Here is a 20572-nt window from a genome sequence, read left to right on the forward strand (position 1 = left end):
TAATAATCCTGTGGCGAGTAACTCACCTAACTTCCCAAAGCCCGTCCATCATCTGCAAGGCTCAAGTCAGGAGTGTGGTGGAACACTCTATTTATCTAGATGAGTGCAGCCTCAACAACACTCAAGAAGCTCGGCATCGTACAGGACATAGCAGCCATCTATGAGGACACCAGCAACTCTTGCCTCCTCTCACAGCTAGGGCCACATTTTGTGAGGCTGTGCAGCTTATCTATTTTTAAGCCCACTAAGACGTCTAATTTATCCTCCTTTTAATGATAACGTGTTGAAGAACTTCACCATTTTCCTCCCTGAATTCTCCTTTTCCTTCATGAATGGAGACGAGAAATATTCATTTAAGACTGTACCTACATCTTCTATCTCCACACTGACTGCCATTTTGTTCTCTAAAGGGCCTCACTCTTTCCCTGATTGTCCTCTTGCCCTTACTATAATTACAAAATGCTTTGGGATCTTCCTTAATCTTGTCCAGCAATGATATTTCGTGGCCCCTCTTTGCCCTCCTAATCTTGTTAAGAACTTCTCTACACTCACTGTACTCCTGTCATGCCTCCCCCATTTTCAGTTATCCAACTCCTACGTCTCCTAGCAATATGTGTGTTTGGTTTCTGAGCATAGGTAAGGTAATAAATAACAGTGAAGTGAAAGCAAACTGAAGTTCAACATGCATTTCTTTATTATCAGTTATTTTCATGCTTATGTTATCTATCATTTAATCAATTATTTCCCTTGAACATGCACACAGCTTTAGAACAGGGATGTGTGTGTACTGGACTTTCTAGCTTCTGTTTTACTGTGCACTGATAATTCTGTCCCCATGCTACAGTGCTGATCGCAACTCAGAGCTTGGTGTGGCAATCCCATCACCTGAGTCAGCACCTGGAAAGCAGCAAGGGTGTAAAGGCGAGCAAATTCTATTGATGTTGCAATCACTGGTGAAAATTACCTCTCTGTTGCTACCTTGAGTTATAAATCTCTTAAATCTCCAGATCAGCAGCTCTCAGTGATGTTTATTTACCCGTGACTTCCCTGTCTTACTAGTACCTGACCGACTGCTAGGATGCCTCCTGTACTGTCATAGCTGGAGCCACGGTCTGACGACCTGCACCTTACCAACCAAGGATTTGCTCTCCTAGGTATCAGTTCCAGTGCATCAAGTGTTGCATTTCTCAGAACTTCAAGTTTGAACCAATGACATTAAAGTCAGGACACTGCTTCAGCGATCGTAACCTCCCCCACTACTGCTAAGAGGGAATGTTTTTGTTCAATTATAACTAACTAAACTTACTAAAATATATGTTCAGGATTTCTTGCTGAATCACCAGTACAGAAAGTTGAGTTTAAAATCAGCATTTTGCAAAACAGCAAATGTTCTTCAGAGCAGTAATGTCCAGGCAGCTGCGTAGTTAAATGTGAATAATCAGAGGCATCTCATTTGGGTATAAGAATTTCCCAATGACACCTAGCCAACATGAGCCACAGTGTTTGGTATGTCCTGAAGTCCAACATAAATTAGAGGGGATCTGAAATGCACTGCCTGAGTCTATGCTGGGAGCAGATCATAGCATTTCAGAAGCTTTTAGATGAGCAATTGATTTGCCAGCACATAGAAGGATATGGACCACGTATTGGTAAATGGGATTACTATTGATAGGTATTTGATGGTCAGCATGGACATGATGGGTTGAAGGACCTGTTTCTGTGGCCACATGACTCAATCTATATTTAGCACCTGCGATGAGTTTCTTGGCTTTGTTACTGGGAAACATGATGAAAAACAAGTAGAAGATCCAGGAACTAAGTAATTGCAAGTGCAAGGTGTTCATGGGTTGGAAATACGATTATGTCTCAAGGGGGTTAAAGAACCTGAAGGCCAAGGTGCAAAAGGGAGATCCATGACCTAAAGAACAGATGGAAAGAGTGTGGGAGATCCAGCAACTGGTCAACATTGTGTGTGGATTCTTCAGCATTATCAAGGCCATCAATAGTTCAGGGACCCACCCAAGAGTAGAGGAGGGCAGTCATCGCCTGCTGGAAGAAGCATTTACTCAAACATGGATATCCAGCTTTTTTTTGAGTTTCTGGTCAATGGTGGCCCCAAGGTGTTGATGGTGGAAACCTCAGTGATGATAATGCCATTGAATGTCAGCGGTAGGTGGTCAGGCTTTCTCTCTTGTTGAATGTGGTCCTTGCCTGGCACTTTTGCTGTGCAAATTACTTGCCACTTCTCAGCCCATGTACGAATGTTTTCTAGGTCTTGCCACATGCAGGCGTGGGCTGTTTCATATGCTGAGTATTGTAAATGGAATTGAGCATAGTGCAATTATCAGCAGATATCTCCTCATCATCACAGAATGGTAGGAAGGAGGAGATGAAGCAGCTGAAGATGCGAGTAAGATACTGAGGAAAAGTCCTGCAGTGGTCCTAGGGCTGGGATGTGTGATCGACAAGAACCATAACTATCACCTCTTGTGTGAGGTACGACTCCAACCACTGAACCATTTTTCCTTGGATACCTATTGACCTCAGTTTTACCAGGTGCCTTGCTGCCACAGTCAATCAAATCCTGCCTCAACATCAAGGGCAGTCACCCTTATTTCATCCCTGGAATTCAGCACTTGGGTCCGTGTTTGGTTCTGGTGATATTGTTATTGGGAAGTGCCACAATATACCACTTTTGATGACACGTTCCATCACTTTGCTGAATACTAAGGGTAGACTGACTGAGTGGCAATTAGCCAGATTGGATTTGTCCTGCTTTGTGTGAACAGGACATACCTGAGCACAGATGTCAGTGTTGTAACTGTACTGGAATAGCTTGACTAGAGGTGCAGCTGGTTCTGAAGCACAGATTGCCCCTACTGCTGGGATGTTGTCTCCTCTCATAGCCTCCTGCTATAATTCAGTCCTCTCAACCATTTCTTGATATCATGTGGAATTAATCAAATTGGTTGAACACCTGCTGCTGTGATGGTGGGGATCTCAGAAGGAAGCTGAGATGGTTCAGCACATGATTGCAAGTGCTTCACCCTTGGCTCTACCACTCCTGTGCTGGGCCCCCTCATCATTGAGGATGAGGATATTCTTAGATCCATCTATTCCACCTGGCTGTTTAATGGTTCACCATTCACAATTAAATGCGGTAAGACTGCAAAGCTTCAACTTGACCCAGTGGTTGGGAGATAATTTTATGTGCTACATGCGGTTTGGCAATGGATATCGTTACAGTTTCACCAGGTTGGCACCTCATTATTTTTAGGTGTATCTGAACCTGCTCCCAGCATGTCCTTCTGTACTCCTCACTGAACCAGGGTTGATTCCCTGGCTTGTGTAAATTGGAGAGTGAGGATATACCAGGCCATGAGGTTATAGATTGTGGTGCTGAACCTTTCCTGCTGCTAATGATGACCCATAGCCTCATCAGTGCCCAGTTTTGAGCTGCCAGATGTGTTTGAGTCTATCCATTTGGTACTTATCTGGTGCCACAACAGTGCAAGGGTGTCCTTGCTGTGAAGATGGGATTTTGTGTCCACAACTGCTCGGGTCTCGTATGTGTCAGTCTATACACCACAATAGACTTTGTAAGAGGTGAAGAACCTACTGAGAGCAAGTCTTTTGCACCAACAATTGTTATCTTTATTTCAGTTCTGCAGGGTCCATGGGTAGAGAAGGAACACTGTATCATTCACAATGCTAATGGTGTAGTAACACTTGAACCAATTGGAGGATCACAGTGCATTGTCAATGAACTGGATGTTGTCCATTCATGCCGTTTGTCACAAGGTAATGGAGTTGTTACTTGTACCACTAATATATCCCATTAACAATGTGCAGAATGTCTGCAAACATTGCCTAATGAATATTGTCAACCAAATCTGAAATATTTGCTGTTTGCTTCCTTTCCTTTTTCTTATGTTATTCTGATCACAGACTGTTCTTGGTAAGGAATTCAGGTCATTGTTACTCAAGGCAGACAATACTGCTGCTGACTTGAACCCACACCAGCACTGGGCTTGAGGACCTGCAGAAAAATGCAGCACTGTTCCAGTACAAGCACTGATGTCAGGGAGCAAGATATCAGTTTTTATTTTAGCATAACCTTCCTTAAAGCTTACTCTTTCTGTTGAACTTATGCTATGCTCCTTAACATCTACCTTTCATGATTATATCTGGCCTTTCATTTCTGCTCTAAATGTTTTCTCACCAATGCTTATTCAGTGTTTTGCTCCCTTGGCCTTCCAGACTGCTCAGTCACACCCTCATTGCTTTGTCCCCAGTACTTTATAAAATTAAGAAGCAAGGGCAGGAGGTGAGATGGCCCTTCAAGCCTGCTCCACTATTAAAATAATTTAGCTGAGCCAAACTATGCCTTAACACCACCTTTTCCCGCTCTCCGTATACCCCCTGTAGTTTAAATCACTGTGAACCTCCACCTTAAATATATTCAGTTACTCTGCTTCAACAGCTCTCTGGGGTGGAGAATTCCACAGATTCATAACTCTGAGAGAAAAAAATTCCTCCTTATTTCCATCCAAAATAGGCAACCTTCTAAACCTTATGGCCACCTGGTTCAAGGTTCTCCCACAAGTATGTAAGGATGAGGAAAAATCTCAGCATCCACCTTGTTAATCTCTCTCAGAATCTTTTTCAGTAAGTTCACCTCTTGTTCTTCTAAACTCCAATCTACCTAGGCCCATTATGGCAAGGTAATTATGCATGTGTTGTTTGTAGGTGTAGAATAAGAATCTTCCTTAACTTCTATCCTTTATCACAATGATTATTTATTTTTCAGGTGCTGTTATAGTATTGGGAAAAGTGCATAAGTTCAGGTTTAATCATCCGACTGAAGCTGCAAAGTTGAGACAAAGGAGAGCTGTGAGTTCCTAATACTGACGTTAATAAATGTGCTTTACAATTTATAGTGTAGTCACACGAACAATTCTTTAAGTTTTGGAGTAAGACAGATCTCTATCATTCTATGGAGACACAAGAGACTGCAGATGCTGGAATCTGGAGCAACAAACAATCTGCTGGAAGAACTCAGCTGGTTGAGCAGCATCTGTTGGAGGAAAGGAATTGTCAACATTTCAGGTTGAAACCCTGCATAAGTATGCAGGTTGCATGTCCTGATGTAGGGTTTTGACCCGAAACGTCAACAATTCCTTTCCTCCCACAGATGCTGCTTGACCTGCTGAGTTCTTCCAGCACATTGTTTATTGCTCTATCATTCCATTACTTCGAATTTGGTAGAACTTCGTTGAACAGAATATGCAGCATAGGCCAGGCTTGAACTTACTGAGAATTCAAAGGAAAATCCGTAGCTCAGTCTTTTTGTGTAATCTGGGCAATAGAGGTAGCTTTGAAGGACTTGATCAGGGAACCCATGAACATATTTATCAGGTAATGCCGAAGAGGAGAATGGAGTAGGACCGGGAGTTGGAACACTGGCGTCCCAGCTTGATCAGAATCTAGTTTCTGTGGATCTGAAATAAAACACAAAATGCTGGAAATACTCAGCAGAAGAGGCAGGATAAACATAGAGGAAAAGAAAACAAGTTGATATTTCAGCTTGATGACTTTCACCAGAAGGGTCTGGATCAGAAACAACAGTCATTCTGACACAAGTGTGACAAAACAGTACAGTTACCAAGGAATGCTAATTAAGCTTAGCAGGAATTTAACCATAGAACCATACAGCACAAAACAGGCCCTTCGGCCCACCATGTTGTGCCGTCCATCAAACCACCCTCACACTATCTAACCCTTTCCTCCTGCATATCCCTCAATCTCACATTCCTCCATATGCCTATCCAACAAACTCTTGAACCTGTCCAGTGTATCTGCCTCCACCACCACCCCAGGCAGTGCATTCCATGCACCAACCACTCTCTGGGTGAAAAACCTCCCCCTGACATCTCCCCTGAACCTCCCACCCATAACCTTAAAGCCATGCCCTCTCGTCTTGAGCATTGATGCCCTGGGAAGGAGGCGCTGACTTCTACTCTATCTATTCCTCTCAATATTTTATATACCTCTATCATGTGTCCTCTCATCCTCCTCCTTTCCAGTGAATAAAGCCCTAGCACCTTAAGCCTCTCCGCATATTCCATATGCTCTAATCCAGGCAGCATCCTGGTAAATCTCCTCTGCCCACTCTCCAACGCCTCCACATCCTTCCTATAATGCGGCGACCAGAACTGAACACAGTACTCTTAAGTGTGGTCTAACTAGAGTTTTGTAAAGCTGCATCATCACTTCGCGGCTCTTAAACTCAATCCCACAATTTATGAAAGCTAACATCGCATAGGCCTTCTTAACTGCTCTATCCACCTGTGAGGCAACTTTCAGTGAACTGTGAATATGAACCCCCAGATCCCTCTGCTCCTCAACACTGCCAAGTACCTTGCCATTTACCTTGTACTCTGCCCTGGAGTTTGTCCTTCCAAAGTGTACCACCTCACACTTCTCCAGATTGAACTCCATCTGCCACTTGTCAGCCCAGCTCTGCATCCTATCGACATCCCTCTGTAAGCTCCGACAGCCCTCCACACTATCCATAACACTGCCGATCTTAGTGTCGTCCGCAAACTTACTAACCCAGCCTTCCACCCCCTCATCTAAGTCATCTATAAATATCGCAAAAAGTAGAGGTCCCAGAACCGATCCCTGCGGGATACCACTAGTCACCGCCCTCCAATCCGAGGGCACTCCTTCCACCACAACCCTCTGCTTTCTACAGGCAAGCCAATTCCTAATCCACACAGCCAAGCTTCCCTGGATCCCTTGGCCTCTGACCTTCTGAAGAAGCCTACCATGAGGAACCTTATCAAACGCCTTACTAAGATCCATATAGACCACATCCACCGCACTACCCTCATCAATCTTCCTCGTCACCTCCTCAAAGAACTCTATCAGGTTTGTGAGGCAAGATCTTCCCTTCACAAAGCCATGCTGGCTGTCCCTAATCAGTCCATGATTCTCTAGGTGTTCATAGATCCTATCCCTTAGAATCCTTTCTAACAGCTTACCCACCACAGACGTGAGACTCACCGGTCTGTAATTCCCTGGACTATCCCTACTACCTTTTTTGAACAAGGGGACAACATTCGCCACCCTCCAATCCTCCAGTACCATCCCCGTGGACAACGAGGACTCAAAGATCCTTACCAGCGGTTCAACAATCTCCTTGCTCGCCTCTCGAAGCAGCCTGGGGAATATCCCGTCAGGCCCCGGAGATATATCTGTCTTGATATTATTTAACAACTTCAGCACATCCTCTCTCTTGATAGCTACAACCTCGAGAACATTACCCTTACCAGCACTCCCTTCTGCGTCATCAAGACCCCTCTCCTTGGTGAATACCGAAGAGAAGTATTCATTGAGAACTTCTCCCACTTCCAGGCACATTCTCCCACCTTTGTCTTTAATCGGACCTACCTTTACCCTAGCCATCCTCCTACCCTTCACGTACTTGAAAAAGGCCTTGGGATTTTCCTTAACCCTACTAGCCAACGCCTTTTCATGTCCCCTTCTAGCTCTCCTCAGCCCTTTCTTAAGTTCCTTCCTCACTACTGTATATTCCTCACGGGCCCTGTCTGAACCTTGCTGCTTATACCTCATGTACACTACCTTCTTCTCCCTAACAAGTCATTCCACCTCTCTCGTCACCCACGGTTCCTTCACCCTGCCATTCCTTCTCTGCCTCACCGGGACATATTTATCCCTAACGTCCTGCATAAGATCCCTGAACATCGACCACATCTCCATGGTACATTTCCCTTCAAAAAGGACATCCCAATTTACACTCCCAAGTTCTCTCCTTATGGCTTCATAGTTCGCCCTTCCCCAATTAAATATCTTCTTGTCCTCTCTGCACCTGTCCCTGTCCATGACAATTTTAAAGGTTATGGAGCAATGGTCACTGTCCCCCAAATGCTCACTCACCAATAGATCCTTCACCTGTCTCAGTTCATTTCCTAAAACTAGATCTAGCATGGCATTCCCTCTAGTCAGCCTGTCGACATACTGCGTCAGGAATCCCTCCTGGACACATTTAACAAATTCCGTTCCATCTAAACCTTTGGCACTAAGCAGGTTCCAGTCTATGTTTGGGAAGTTGAAGTCTCCCATTATAAGAACCCTGTTATTTTTGCTTCTCTCCAAACACTGCCTGCCAATCTGCTCCTGTATATCTCTACTGCTACCGGGGGGCCTATAGAATATTCCTAGTTGAGTAACTGCTCCTTTCTTGTTCCTTACTTCCACCCATACAGACTCTAGAGATGATCCTTCTACAACATCCATCCTTTCCACAGCCCTAACAGTGTCCCTGACCAGTATCGCCACCCATCCTCCTCTTCTCCCCCCTTACCTAACCCTCTTAAAACACCAAAAACCAGGAATATTCAATATCCACTCCTGCCCTGACGTCAGTCACGTCTCAGTAATAGCCACAATATCATAGTCCCCCATACTTATCCAAGCCCTCAGTTCATCTCCCTTATTCCTGACACTTCTTGCATTTAAGTAAACACACTTCAGTCTACCTACCTTACTACTTTTATAGCCCGTATTCTGCTTCTCCTTCCCCAAAGCCTCTCTACCTGTTTGATCTAACTTTTCCCCATCCCCTTCTTCCTCTGACCTACTCCTCCGGTTCCCTTCCCCCTCACAAACTAGTTTAAACCCTCCCGAACCACCCTAGCAAACCTAGCCGCAAGGATATTGGCCCCCTTCTGGTTCGGGTGTAACCTGTCCTCTCTGTACAGGTCCCACCTTCCCGAGAAGAGATCCCAATGATCCAGAAATCTAAAACCCTCACTCCTGCACCAACTTCTCAGCCACGCATTTATCTGCCACCTCCTCCTGTTCCTGCCTTCACTATCGCGTGGCACTGGCAGCAATCCCGAGATTGCTACCCTCAAGGTCCTGTTCCTCAGTCTTCTGCTTAGCTCACTGAACTTGCGCTTCAGGACCTCATCCCCCTTCCTACCTATGTCGTTGGTGCCAACATGGACCACAACTTCTGGCTGCTCTCCCTCCCGCTCAAGAATCCTGTGGACCCGATCAGTGACATCCCGGACCCTGGCACCTGGGAGGCAACATACCATCCGCTTCAATAATGTTATCTTATTCTCTACCATCCTTTCATTTCCAAATAAAGATTGATGAATTTTTCGTAGTCTGAGAGATGTGAGGGCATTTGCCTCTGAGCTATCTGACATTATTAGTCTGTAAGTGGCAGTTTTAAAATGATTCATTCAATCTGACCACCTCTGGCCCACCCAGCATGTACTGCCTGTTACTACCTTGTCAAACCACTTCAGTTCATGCATTGAAATGTCAACTCCCCTGCTGTTGCAGCAATTTGTTTCAGTGACAATAAAGGATCAGCAATAAACAATCACCCTGATGAGGTGGGGGTAGGGTTGTTGTGGTTGGTTGGCTGGAGTTGGACACAACATGGAGGTGGTGGTGTTCCAGTGCAGTTGTTTTCCTGACTTTCTGGGTAATAGACGTTACGAGGTTGGTGACTTGTATATTTCTGCAGTGCTTCTAGTCAATGACGCACAGTGTAGCCACCATGCACTAGGGGTGGTTGATTGGATGGGGTACTAATCCAATGAACTTTTAGTCTGGGATGGTGTTGTTGGAATTTCACTCATCCAGTCAAATGTGGGCTGCCCCCAGAACACTCTACGCAAAAGGTGCATTTCACTGTGTGTTTCGATGTACATGAGATCTTATCTTAAATGAAGGTTTGTTGTTTCATCACACTCCTGACTTCAGGCTTTTCCGATGTAGATGTGTCATAGAATATTTATCAGCTCTTGCAGCTACAGTATTTATGTGGCTGGTCAGTATTTATCAGTGGTGAATGCCATTTAGGAGGATTTGGTAAATGGGGCTAATGAATTCTGTCTTGTTTGAGATGAGTGGTGCAAATATTAGTTGCCACTTATCAGCCCAAAGCAGAATGTTGTTCAGATCTTGTGACATGGAGGTATGTTATTTCAATGCCTGAAGAGCAGCAAATATGGACACATGGGATTTGGGTTATGACGACTAAGTCAATACTGTAATGATTCATTGCAGAGATTATAACTTTTCCATGAATTTAATAGTGCATTTGCCCGTTATGATAATGAGCAAACATTGACAGCTGATGAATCATGGAGTCAGGTCTCCAAACCGTAAATAGTTTACACAGTTACTGAATAATCCCACCTTGAAAGGACAAAGATGTTAACATTTTTATTAATCTCCCCTCCCTGAAATTTGGTTCCTGCCTGAAACTTAAGGCACACACGTCAACAGTGCTCCTTTCTCTGGCTTATGTTGCCCATTCAGGTTTGTGTGGAAGCACATGAACAGGATGTTGCTACATTTGTAAATGAGGAATTGATTTATTATCTTGGTTTTATAGGACTAATATTTTTTTTCTCATATATAGAGTAGCAGTATATCTCTAGCGAGCAGTGGTTCTTGCGAATGGCTGGATTTGGATGGAGAATTCAGTTTTTCCCCTCCTTATGTTTTATCTCCGCTCATGCAAGCAAGGTAGGATGTTAAATCAAGAGAACTAACCACTGCATGCGAACTTACAAACATCATCAACTGTTACAGAAATACTGTTTCAAATAGTGTGTAATTGGAGCAGGGGAAGCACAGTGTTCAGGCACATAAAAAACCCTTCCATCAAGAAGCTTAATCCTTTCTCACAGATTTTGCAGCCCACGCCACCACCATTCCCCCTGCCCCACTTTCATTCCTATTGTACTCATTTATAGCTCTATATCATTTGTTCCAGTAAGACTCCTCTTACTCCAAAGCGTTATCCTTTACCCCACCACTGGACAGACACCTCTTCAGGACTTTTGGTCATGGCTGCAGAGTATGCTATCCATCCCTTTAACCGTATTAACATCATAATGATCCTTATTGTCCCCTCACTGAATTTTGTTCTGCACTCTGGTGACTTGGCCAGTCTCACCATTCTCTACGGTTTTTGATGACATCCATGCAGGTAACAGGTGCCTTGTACTAGTTAGAGAAAGGCAAAGACTGGGGCTCTCTCACAACTGTAATAGTAGTTTTACTAATCTTTCCAACTTGCAGTCACATTCTACTCTCCATGACCAAACTAACTAAATTTAAACTACTAGCTCATATATAGGGTTGTTACCATCTCCTGTGTCAAAATGTTTAGGGAACTCTTCTCCCTTCCAGTCTCATCACAGTGCCTGCTATTTCTAACTCAACATGTTTGAGGTTGCATATCTCCAGCTGCAGATGTTTATGGCACATGTGGTTACCTGGCATCATGTTGCTCTCAGTACACACTAACCTGCTGCTGATGCTGTACTCATCTTGTACTGATTCCTCTGTCCAATCTCATTTTGGGTATTTAATTTATTAATACATTTATTTGGCTTTTTTAAAGGTGTTTAAAGTAATTAATTCCACTAGTTTAAATTATTAATTTTCTTATTTACTCCATCCCCAGCTTAGAAAGCAAAGAAATGTTTTACTCAGCAACCAACTAATCAAAAACCTGGATTCAGGAGTTAGTTGTCCCAGCCCAATAGACACAACTTAGAAACTTGGACTTTTCTAAACTTTAATTATCCTATTTTATAATTCTTATACACTTGGCTCTTTATCATAACTTGGATTTATTTATAGGCAACTGCTTGATAAAGCTGTTTCACTTGCTTCAAGCTTACACAAACTACTAAGAGTATTAAAGGCAAAATAGAGCAGCTCCTTCCCCACCTTCATTAAATCCCCTCTCTAAAAATCCTTCACCACCACTCTGTTAACAACACACACTACTTACATTGTGTTCTGTGATTCAGCTATCTTGATGTTGTTAAGAGGTGCTGTTCAACAGAGGGAATCAGAATCAGGTTTATTATCACTGACATATTTCATGAAAATGTTTTATGTGGCAGCAGTACAGTGCAAGACATAAAAATTACTCTAAGTTACAAAAATAAATAGTGCAAAAGAAGAATCACGGGGTAGTGTTCATGGACCCTCTTGATGGCAGGGGGGAAGAAGCTGTTCCTAAAACATCGAGTATGGGTCTTCGGGCTCCTGTATTTTCTCTCTAATGGTAGTAACATGAAGAGGGCGTGTTCGATGGTGGGGAGGGTTGTGCCTGTGATGGAGCTGGCTGAGTCTACAACCCTCTGCAGCCTCTTTTGACCCTGCACATTGGAGCCTCCATACCAGGCAGTGATACAAACAGTCAGAATGCTCTCCACTGTACATCTATAGAAATTTGCAAGAGTCTTTAGTGACATACCACATCTCCTCAAATTCCTAATGAAGCAGAGCTGCTGGCTTGCTTTTGAGTTACTGGGGATGGAGTAAATAAGAAAATTAGTAATTTAAACTAGTAAAATTAATTACATGTTTGTATTTGATTCTGCATTCTTGATATTAGCATTGCCAGCGAGGCTGATGTTGATTTGATGTATCTGTTGCCTTGAATTTGATACAGTTAATGGCTTTCCAACCCTGGTCAAGAGCACTTAGAGTCAATTATGTTGGGTGAGGGAGGGAAGTCACATTTGGGCCAGATTAGGTAAGGGCTCTAAATTTTCTTCCCCTAAAAAGAACATCATTTGGGATTTTAGTGATTTGACAACTTCATGGTTAAATTGCTTTGGGATTTCAACTTATCATTCTCTGGATTAGCCATTCTATATCATGGCCATGACAATGTAGTACCCTAGTCAGTGTAACTGTGCCTCTACCAATCCTGATGGCTTTCCATGAGTGAACTTTCCAACTTGGTGTCTTCCAGCAGCAGCAGCAGTGGAGGAACCCTCTCTCAGCTCTCCTCTCTTATCTGGGCTGCAGGGGAAACTTTAAATGTATAAGAATGGAGAGTGTTGCTGTTCAAAGCCAGGACTGGACAACAGTGCAATACTTCTACAACTTGCCTGATTACTAACAAGAAAAGGGAAGGTGGTGTAACAAAGCTTTTTGTGTTTAAAACAGCTTGGAACATGACATGGAGATAGATGAAGAAATGGAGATAAATGAAACCAGGTGAGAAGTTGTCTAAGTAACTGGATTTTGCTTCTTGTCTTTTTTGGGGCCTGGGGATGGCAATATTAATTGATTTACTATTTTCAGCATTATAGAATGTATGACAACAGAGAATGTTGTAACTCTGGAAATGCTGTTTATATATATGAAGGTTTAATGTTCTCATATCCATATCTCTCATTCAACAGTAAGGAAATGGTCAATATCTTTGTTAAATCAATATGAGTTTAATATATTCTTCTGTAACATCGCTCGCATTCATTTCTTCATTATAAACACTGTTATGTCTTTACCATTAAAGGATTCATTTAGACAGATACAAATGACCTCAGCAGTCTGAACGTTGCAGAACAAGCCAACTTGATTCATCCATTGCCCTTCAACGCCAAACAAATGTATTTCACTGTGTTTCGGTGTACATGTGACTAATAAAGATATCATATCATATCTTTACCTTCTGTCAATCAACAATGGTAGCTGAGGTGGCCTGTTCCAAGAGTTGGACTTTAAATGCAACCTTTCATATTAGGTCCACGATGTCTGTACTGAGCGTGATGCCAAATTAAAGTAATCCCTTCTGCCTGTACATGATCCATATCCCTCCATTCCCTGCATATGAATGTGACTGTCAAAAAGCCTCTTGAACACCACTATCGTATCTGCTTTCACTACACCCTTGGCAGCAAGTTACAGGCACCCACCACTCTGTAAAAGAAAACTCTCACATCTCCTTTAAACTTTCCCTCTCTCACTTTAAATCTATGCCCTCTAGTCAAATACTAATTTGACAATTTTATCCTGGGAAAAAGATTCTGGCTGTCTACCCTATCTGTGCCTCATAATTTTATAAACTTCTGTCAGGTGTCCCCTTGGCCTCCGATACACCAGAGAAAACAATCCAAGTTTGTTCACGTAAGGGTAAGATGTATTGTTGAAAGTGCTGCCTTTCATATGAGATGTTAAACCAAGGTACTGTCCCTCCTGGGTAGATTTGGAAAAATTCCATGAAACCATTTTATAAATCTAGGATAAAGGCATTCTGTCTCTTGAGCCAGTCCTGCCATTGGAATGTGGCTGATCTGTACCCTAACTTCACTTTCCTGCCTTAGTGTGTTGACGTTAACACCCATCTACAACATATATCCATTAGCTTAACCATTTAGAATTTGCATTTGACCCTACCCAGATCGTCTGTAGCTTTATGGGGAGAAAATTTCATATATCCACTACACTTTGTGAGAAGTCCTTTCTGACATCACCCCAGAATGACTGTTTTAAAATTATGTTCCTTTATTCTGGATTATTCAGTGGACATTATTTCTTGTAATGTGCCCTGTCATTTTAACTGCCTCAATTAGGTCACTGCTTAATATTTCTGTATTTGATAAAATACAGCCAAAGTCCATTCAATCTGTACTACACCCTCTGCAAGACCAACATATCAGATCTTGAGTATCATTCTTTGATCTCAGGACTTGCTAATAGTATGTAACAATGTAAAGTCATGTCTATATGAGATTTATTGCAATAAAAGATCATTAAGCAGTTGGTTATATTGAAGCTCGGGTCTTGATTGTGGCTTCTTTTTTTTGAGTAGTAATTTTTCCTTGGAGCTGTTGGACTGCTTGGTGGTTGTTACTTCCTTGGTTAGGATTATGCGCTACTTCCCACTGTTGTTCATAGCATCTTGCTGCTGCATTTGCACCCATCATATGCTGCCAGTGTACTGTAATAATTAATTGTAAGTACTAAACGTAACCTGATGCTTGGAGTTTGTAGCGTTGCATCCACCTCGTGTTGCTGGAATTTGATACGTTGAGCTTGGTTACAGGGAAGTGCTGTGTGAATTCACTGTCTTGAAAGGATGCTGGTGGTAGAAACCCTCGCAACTTTAGAATACCTGGATATGTAGCTGAAGAGCTGTAATCTGCTGGGCTACAGACAGTGATCGATGGTGGAATCAGAGTGGGTAGCCTTTTTTTCAACCTGCACAGACACAATGGGGCCAGATGGTGATGTCGATCTATGATTGCACAACTTGAATAACGGAGGTCACTATAAGTCGTGAAGGCTGAGAATGGCACCTGGCACAATGGCTCAGCAGCACAAGTCCAAACTGGTTTAATACCCTGACTATTACAAAAGACTTTTAAAATGATCAACAGAAACTTCATTGAGATTAAGTTGCTTCAAAGAACCTGTGCCAATGTCAAGGTAATAATTAATCATTAATGCTAGTGTGGAAATTATATTGTTAGAGCTGACATTTCCTTATGTAAATGTAAATTAGCCTTTTTTATTGGGGAACATTGTTTAGGTATTACTTCGTAAATAGTTTTTGATTTTAGAAGTTCAAGTTTAATTTTTTAATGCCTTTCATTTAAATCAGTCTCAGTGAACAAATTATCAATTTTGATCTACTTGTTTAGAACCTACATCTCACTCTTTTTAAGGAAATAGATTCCTTTCTCAACCCACTACAGCTTTTGGCAAACCCAGCATCCACATTTGTGTCATATTTTTATGTTTGAATTAAAACAGTCCCTGAAGTATTTTAAATAGAATGATATTAAAATTCTGGCTATTGTTGTGAATTTGTGGAAGTTTCTACAATTCTCTGTTGTAGGAGAATTAACATCCATTGGACCAGGCAGCACTGTATCCCTGGTCATTTTATTTCCCTCTTGCTAACTGTTCTTGTAGGATGTTTAAATTTCACTTAGTAGAGATCCTAACATGACCAAAGATTCTAAAAACTTGTGTTGATGGCCTGGTCTATCTTAATACCGTAGCACTCTAGTTAAGGAAGTTTACTTGCTGATAACATTCCCTCAGGGGGGTGGGGGGGAAAGACTGGCACTGTCAGGAGAATTTTATTTGTTTCATTTGTTACTCCCTTATCCAGACTAATCCAGTGATTTTATTGATCAGAAACATCCCCTTGTGTGTAGATAATGGGAAATGATGCAGTCTGTAACTTCAGAGTTCCCTGAGAGATCTTCATTGCTATATAATCCAGAAAACAAAGTTGGGAATGCAGCTCCCCACCCAATCGGATAGTTCTCAGGGTTATATAACCCTAGAAATAACCCAAGACTGTAATGCCAGAGTAATCTCTCTGGCAGTTAATGATGTACAAGAGTCTCCCTGCTGGCAAGAAAATTATTTTTAATTATGTGCCAAAAAAATTCTCCTGAAGTTTGCATTTCCTAGCAAGTTGAGAAATTCTCAGTGAAATTTTTTTTTGCCTAGCCCCTTGGCAGTAATTGTTTGGCCTTGTACATTCTGATATATTTTGAATAGTAAGTTTGAAATCTGACAGTTTCAATTTATTTCTCTCTGCCACAATTTCCCTTCACCTTCATTAAGTCGTATTGAAGTGCAGAAAGTCCATCCCGGTGCTGGAGTGGGCAGGGGGTGGGAGTGGAGGTCACGGTTGCCGCACGTGAATCTGTTCTTCATTTCAGCCACTTTTGGAAACATGCATTGCACCGACATTACCTGACTGTTACACCACCTTTTTGGAGACATCAGCTCCCTCTTAGCTAGGGTTAAGAATGAGTTCCACTCACCTCTGAGGTGGCGGATGAGGTAAATGTGGGACCGAAAGACTCTGCCACAGATGGGACAGGAGATGCTTGGCTGAGTTGGTGAGATGGGTAATATGGGAGGAGGTGGGCTCCTGCTGTTTACTCTGAGCTCCTGTGTGCTCCAGGTGAATGGATGAAAGGTTCCTAATGCTGCTTTATTCTGAGCAGTCGGGGGCCAGTGATTCCCATGTGACAGTGGGATGCTGCACTTTTCCTAGGATGGTTTGAGCACATCCTCTCTTCACTTGGAGAAAGCATCTGTTTTGCTAGTCTGGTGCTGGATGTGCAAACAATGTGGCCTGCCCACTGGAACCAGTCAATGTGGTTCCGGCCTTAGTGCTGAAGATGTTGGGACAGTGTTGGTGGTAATTCTGTAGTGCTTTGAGGTGCATGCTGCCATGGAAGCATATTTTAGATCCGGAATCACTGCTGTCAGGTGGACCATGAGCTTCTTGCCAGGTTTGAGGTAATGTCTGATGTCTGCCTTAGCTGAAAAGTGGCTTTTGAGATATGGGAAGTGGTCCATGTTATCCAGGGTTCTACAATGGACACATGAGATTGCAGATGCTGGAATCTGGAGAAAAAAACAATCTGCTGGAGGAACTCAGTGGGTCAGCAGCATCTGTGGAGGGAGATGGGCAATCCAGATGAAGGGTCTTGACCCAAAATTTTGACCGTCTATTTACCTCCACAGATGCTGTTTGTTCCTCCAACAGTATGTTTATTGTTCGACAATGAAGCTTCATCTTTGGGCTTGAAGAGTTGGTTTTGTGGATCTTAAGTGTAAGATCTATTCTGCAACATGTAGTCAACAATGACTTGGAATTCAGCCTCTGAATGTGTGCATATTACATCTGCATGCCACAAGTTGATGATTGAAGTTGCAATGACCCCCTTGGTTCTGAAGTGAAGGGTTGAATCAGTCCCCATTTGTCTAGTAGATTAGCTTCACTTCAGTTTGGAGGAGAGGTGCACAATTGTGGCAAGTAGGATGGTGAAAAGTGTTGGGGTGATGAAACAGTCTTGTTTGATACTGGTTTGCACTGAGATTAGGTTCGTTATGGGCCCATTGTTTAAGATCATGGCTTGTGTCCCAGCACAGAAGATAGAGACCAATTTCTATGGGTTGTCCAACTTGAGAAGGATGTTCCACAGTCCTTCTCAATTGAGAGAGCCGAGGGTTTACTGACATATATAAGGGTTGATGCTGCTCCCTGTCTTTGCACAGTGAAGACCATGTCTATTGTGTCTCTACGCTGAGATTTGGGGAGCAGCTGTTTGGCGATTGGAAGGAGGTGATTGAGGAATGCCCTGGAAATGATTCCTGTGGAATATATCTGGGAAACTCCTCTGCATATGCTTTGAGTGTGTGTGTGAGAGAGAGAGAGAGAGAACTGCAGCTGAATTTGTGTGCATGTGATGAGAGAAACTGCAGATGGACTTTGTGAGAGAGAGACTGCAGGTGGATTTGTGTGTGTGTGTGTGTGAGAGAGAGAGAGACTGCAGATGGATTTGAGTGAGAGAGAGAATGTGTACATTCTGTCAGGAGCCTCTGGCCATTTTCCACTTGGGCCAATTGATAGCAGATTCCTTTTAAGGTTATGGATTCAAGCCCCACAACAGAGATTAGAGTAGAAAATCAATGCTGAGAATTCATTGAACTGAGAAAAGAGGTATCTTTCCAATGAGACCCCATTTGAATTGTCAGTTAAGATCCCATGTTACCATTTCAGAGAATAGGTGTAATCTCTCCCACATCCAGGCCAATATAAAAGCATAGTTGTTATTAGTTACTTGTATTGTCTGCATATTGTTTTTACGAGACAACATTAACTACAGATGATTACTGTGCTGATATGCAGTTTCAACATTTTCAATTTTATTCAAGAGGTTTTCACCTATAATATAATGGCAGTAATCCAGTTGTAATTTAGCAGACGGCAATCAACCATGATTGATTGTAAATCTCTTTAGCCCTGGTCGTCTGAGGTACTGTATAAAAGCAACTGTCTGTTGGTAATCAGAAATATGAGTGACTGCCCTCTCCCTTGACAAAGGTTGCTGAAATTAATCTATTTCAATTGCAGTGCCTGACGTAGTTAATTTGGGAAGGTCTTGACTTCAAACTAATGTAACCATTGCTTGCATTACTTAGTATCTCACTGTGATATAGGCTCATATTTTGAGAGGCTGTGAGCTGTTGTGATTTACCTAAATGGCATGAGTATAGTTGCATGCTTATTAAGTTATTGTGTTTGTAACCCCAAGACACTGGGATATTATAATAAAATTGTATCTTATGTTAGATGTGTTGTTACTGGGATTTTCTAGATGGTGTAGTCTCAAACCCACAAAAAGAGGTGGCCATTGCAATGGGGAACACATTAATTTCAATCTTATTTCTAGGTTGCACTCATAACAAAATCAATACGAAAATGTCATCAAAGTTATCATGGTTGATTCTCCTCTGCTAAATTATGATCGGATTACTGCCATAATAGTATAGGTAAAAAACCTGATATTTTTCCTTGTATAGAACAGAAAATGTTGATTATCAGCACAGTAATCATCTGGCAGCAAAGGATGTAACATTTGAGAATATAAACAACATGTTTTGGCTAGTGGAGCACTGCTTGTAATTAAGTAACTGTTTTTTAATTCCCAATGAGGAATGTCTCAATGATTTCACAGAACAGGGCAGAGATAAGTGGTTACTGAAATATAAACAATGAATCCTCCTGCCACATTGTCAGTTTGTGTAACTCTAGTTTGCAGCTTTGAGCCATTTAGTGGCCCTTAGATTGAATATTAATGAAGATCCAGCTGCCTGTTAGAGTACTTTGGGTGATGCTGAACACCCAGCAGTAATTAAAAAAAATACACAATTGCCAAACCAACATCCATCCCACTCTCACCAACACCGCTAAAAAAACTAAATTGTTACTTTTGGTTCAATTTGCTGCAGCCGAAAAACTAATCTGTTACCATGAGTCATTGTTTATGGATAAAGTGCTGCAAAAATAGAAAAGTCTGGAAATATGCAGAAGTGAGTTAGTTTCAGGACTTGCGATCTTAAAACATTTTTTTCTCTACAGTTGCTACCTGGTCTGCAGAGTACTTTTTGCATATTTATATTTTAATTTGTAATAATTGTTTCTCTTTGACTTTTCAGTGCAATGAATGTAAAATAGCTTTAGTGCAATTACTTTGCAACGTAAGGAGGCCATTAGACCTATGAGGTCCTTGCCAGCTCACAGCAGTTCCACTCGCCCTCCCCCTCTAAGATAAGATCTTTATTAGTCACATGTACATCAAAACACACAGTGAAATACCATAGAACCATACAGCACAAAACAGGCCCTTCGGCCCACCATGTTGTGCCGTCCATCAAACCACCCTCACACTATCTAAACCTTTCCTCCCGCATATCCCTCTATCTCACATTCCTCCATGTGCCTATCCAACAAACTCTTGAACCTGTCCAATGTATCTGCCTCTACCACCACCCCAGGTAGTGCATTCCATGCGCCAACCACTCTCTGGGTGAAAGACCTCCCCCTGACATCTCCCCTGAACCTCCCACCCATAACCTTAAAGCCATGCCCTCTCGTCTTGAGCATTGGTGCCCTGGGAAGGAGGTGCTGGCTGTCTACTCTATCTATTCGTCTCAATATTTTATAAACCTCTATCGTGTCTCCCCTCATCCTCCTCCTTTCCAGTGAATAAAGCCCTAACACCTTAAGCCTCTCCTCATATTCCATACGTCTTTTGCGTAGTGATTTTCGGGGGCAGCCCGCAAGTGTCACCACGCTGCCGACACCAACATAGTATGTCCACAACTTCCTAACCTGTAGGTCTTTGGAATGTGGGAGGAAACCGGAGCACCCGGAGGAAACCCACAC

The 20572-nt window shown here is 42.5% G+C and overlaps 1 protein-coding gene across 4 annotated transcripts in view; it reads left to right on the forward strand.

The window, feature by feature from the left end:
* stard9 (StAR-related lipid transfer (START) domain containing 9) overlaps positions 1 to 20572 on the forward strand; it is a 247660-nt gene that overhangs the window by 175907 nt on the left and 51181 nt on the right. For all 4 annotated transcript variants that reach the window (XR_007957336.1, XM_052028043.1, XM_052028052.1 and 1 more), the window contains exons 18-21: positions 3664 to 3801; positions 4811 to 4893; positions 10472 to 10578; positions 13030 to 13080. Coding sequence is in view for 3 of the 4 variants with exons in the window: in XM_052028043.1 (XP_051884003.1) it covers positions 3664 to 3801; positions 4811 to 4893; positions 10472 to 10578; positions 13030 to 13080 (379 nt within the window). In the remaining variant the exon portion in view is untranslated. The remainder of the gene's footprint in view (positions 1 to 3663; positions 3802 to 4810; positions 4894 to 10471; positions 10579 to 13029; positions 13081 to 20572) is intronic.

Source organism: Pristis pectinata, chromosome 1, assembly GCF_009764475.1.
Source record: "Pristis pectinata isolate sPriPec2 chromosome 1, sPriPec2.1.pri, whole genome shotgun sequence".
NCBI classification, from domain to species: domain Eukaryota; kingdom Metazoa; phylum Chordata; class Chondrichthyes; order Rhinopristiformes; family Pristidae; genus Pristis; species Pristis pectinata.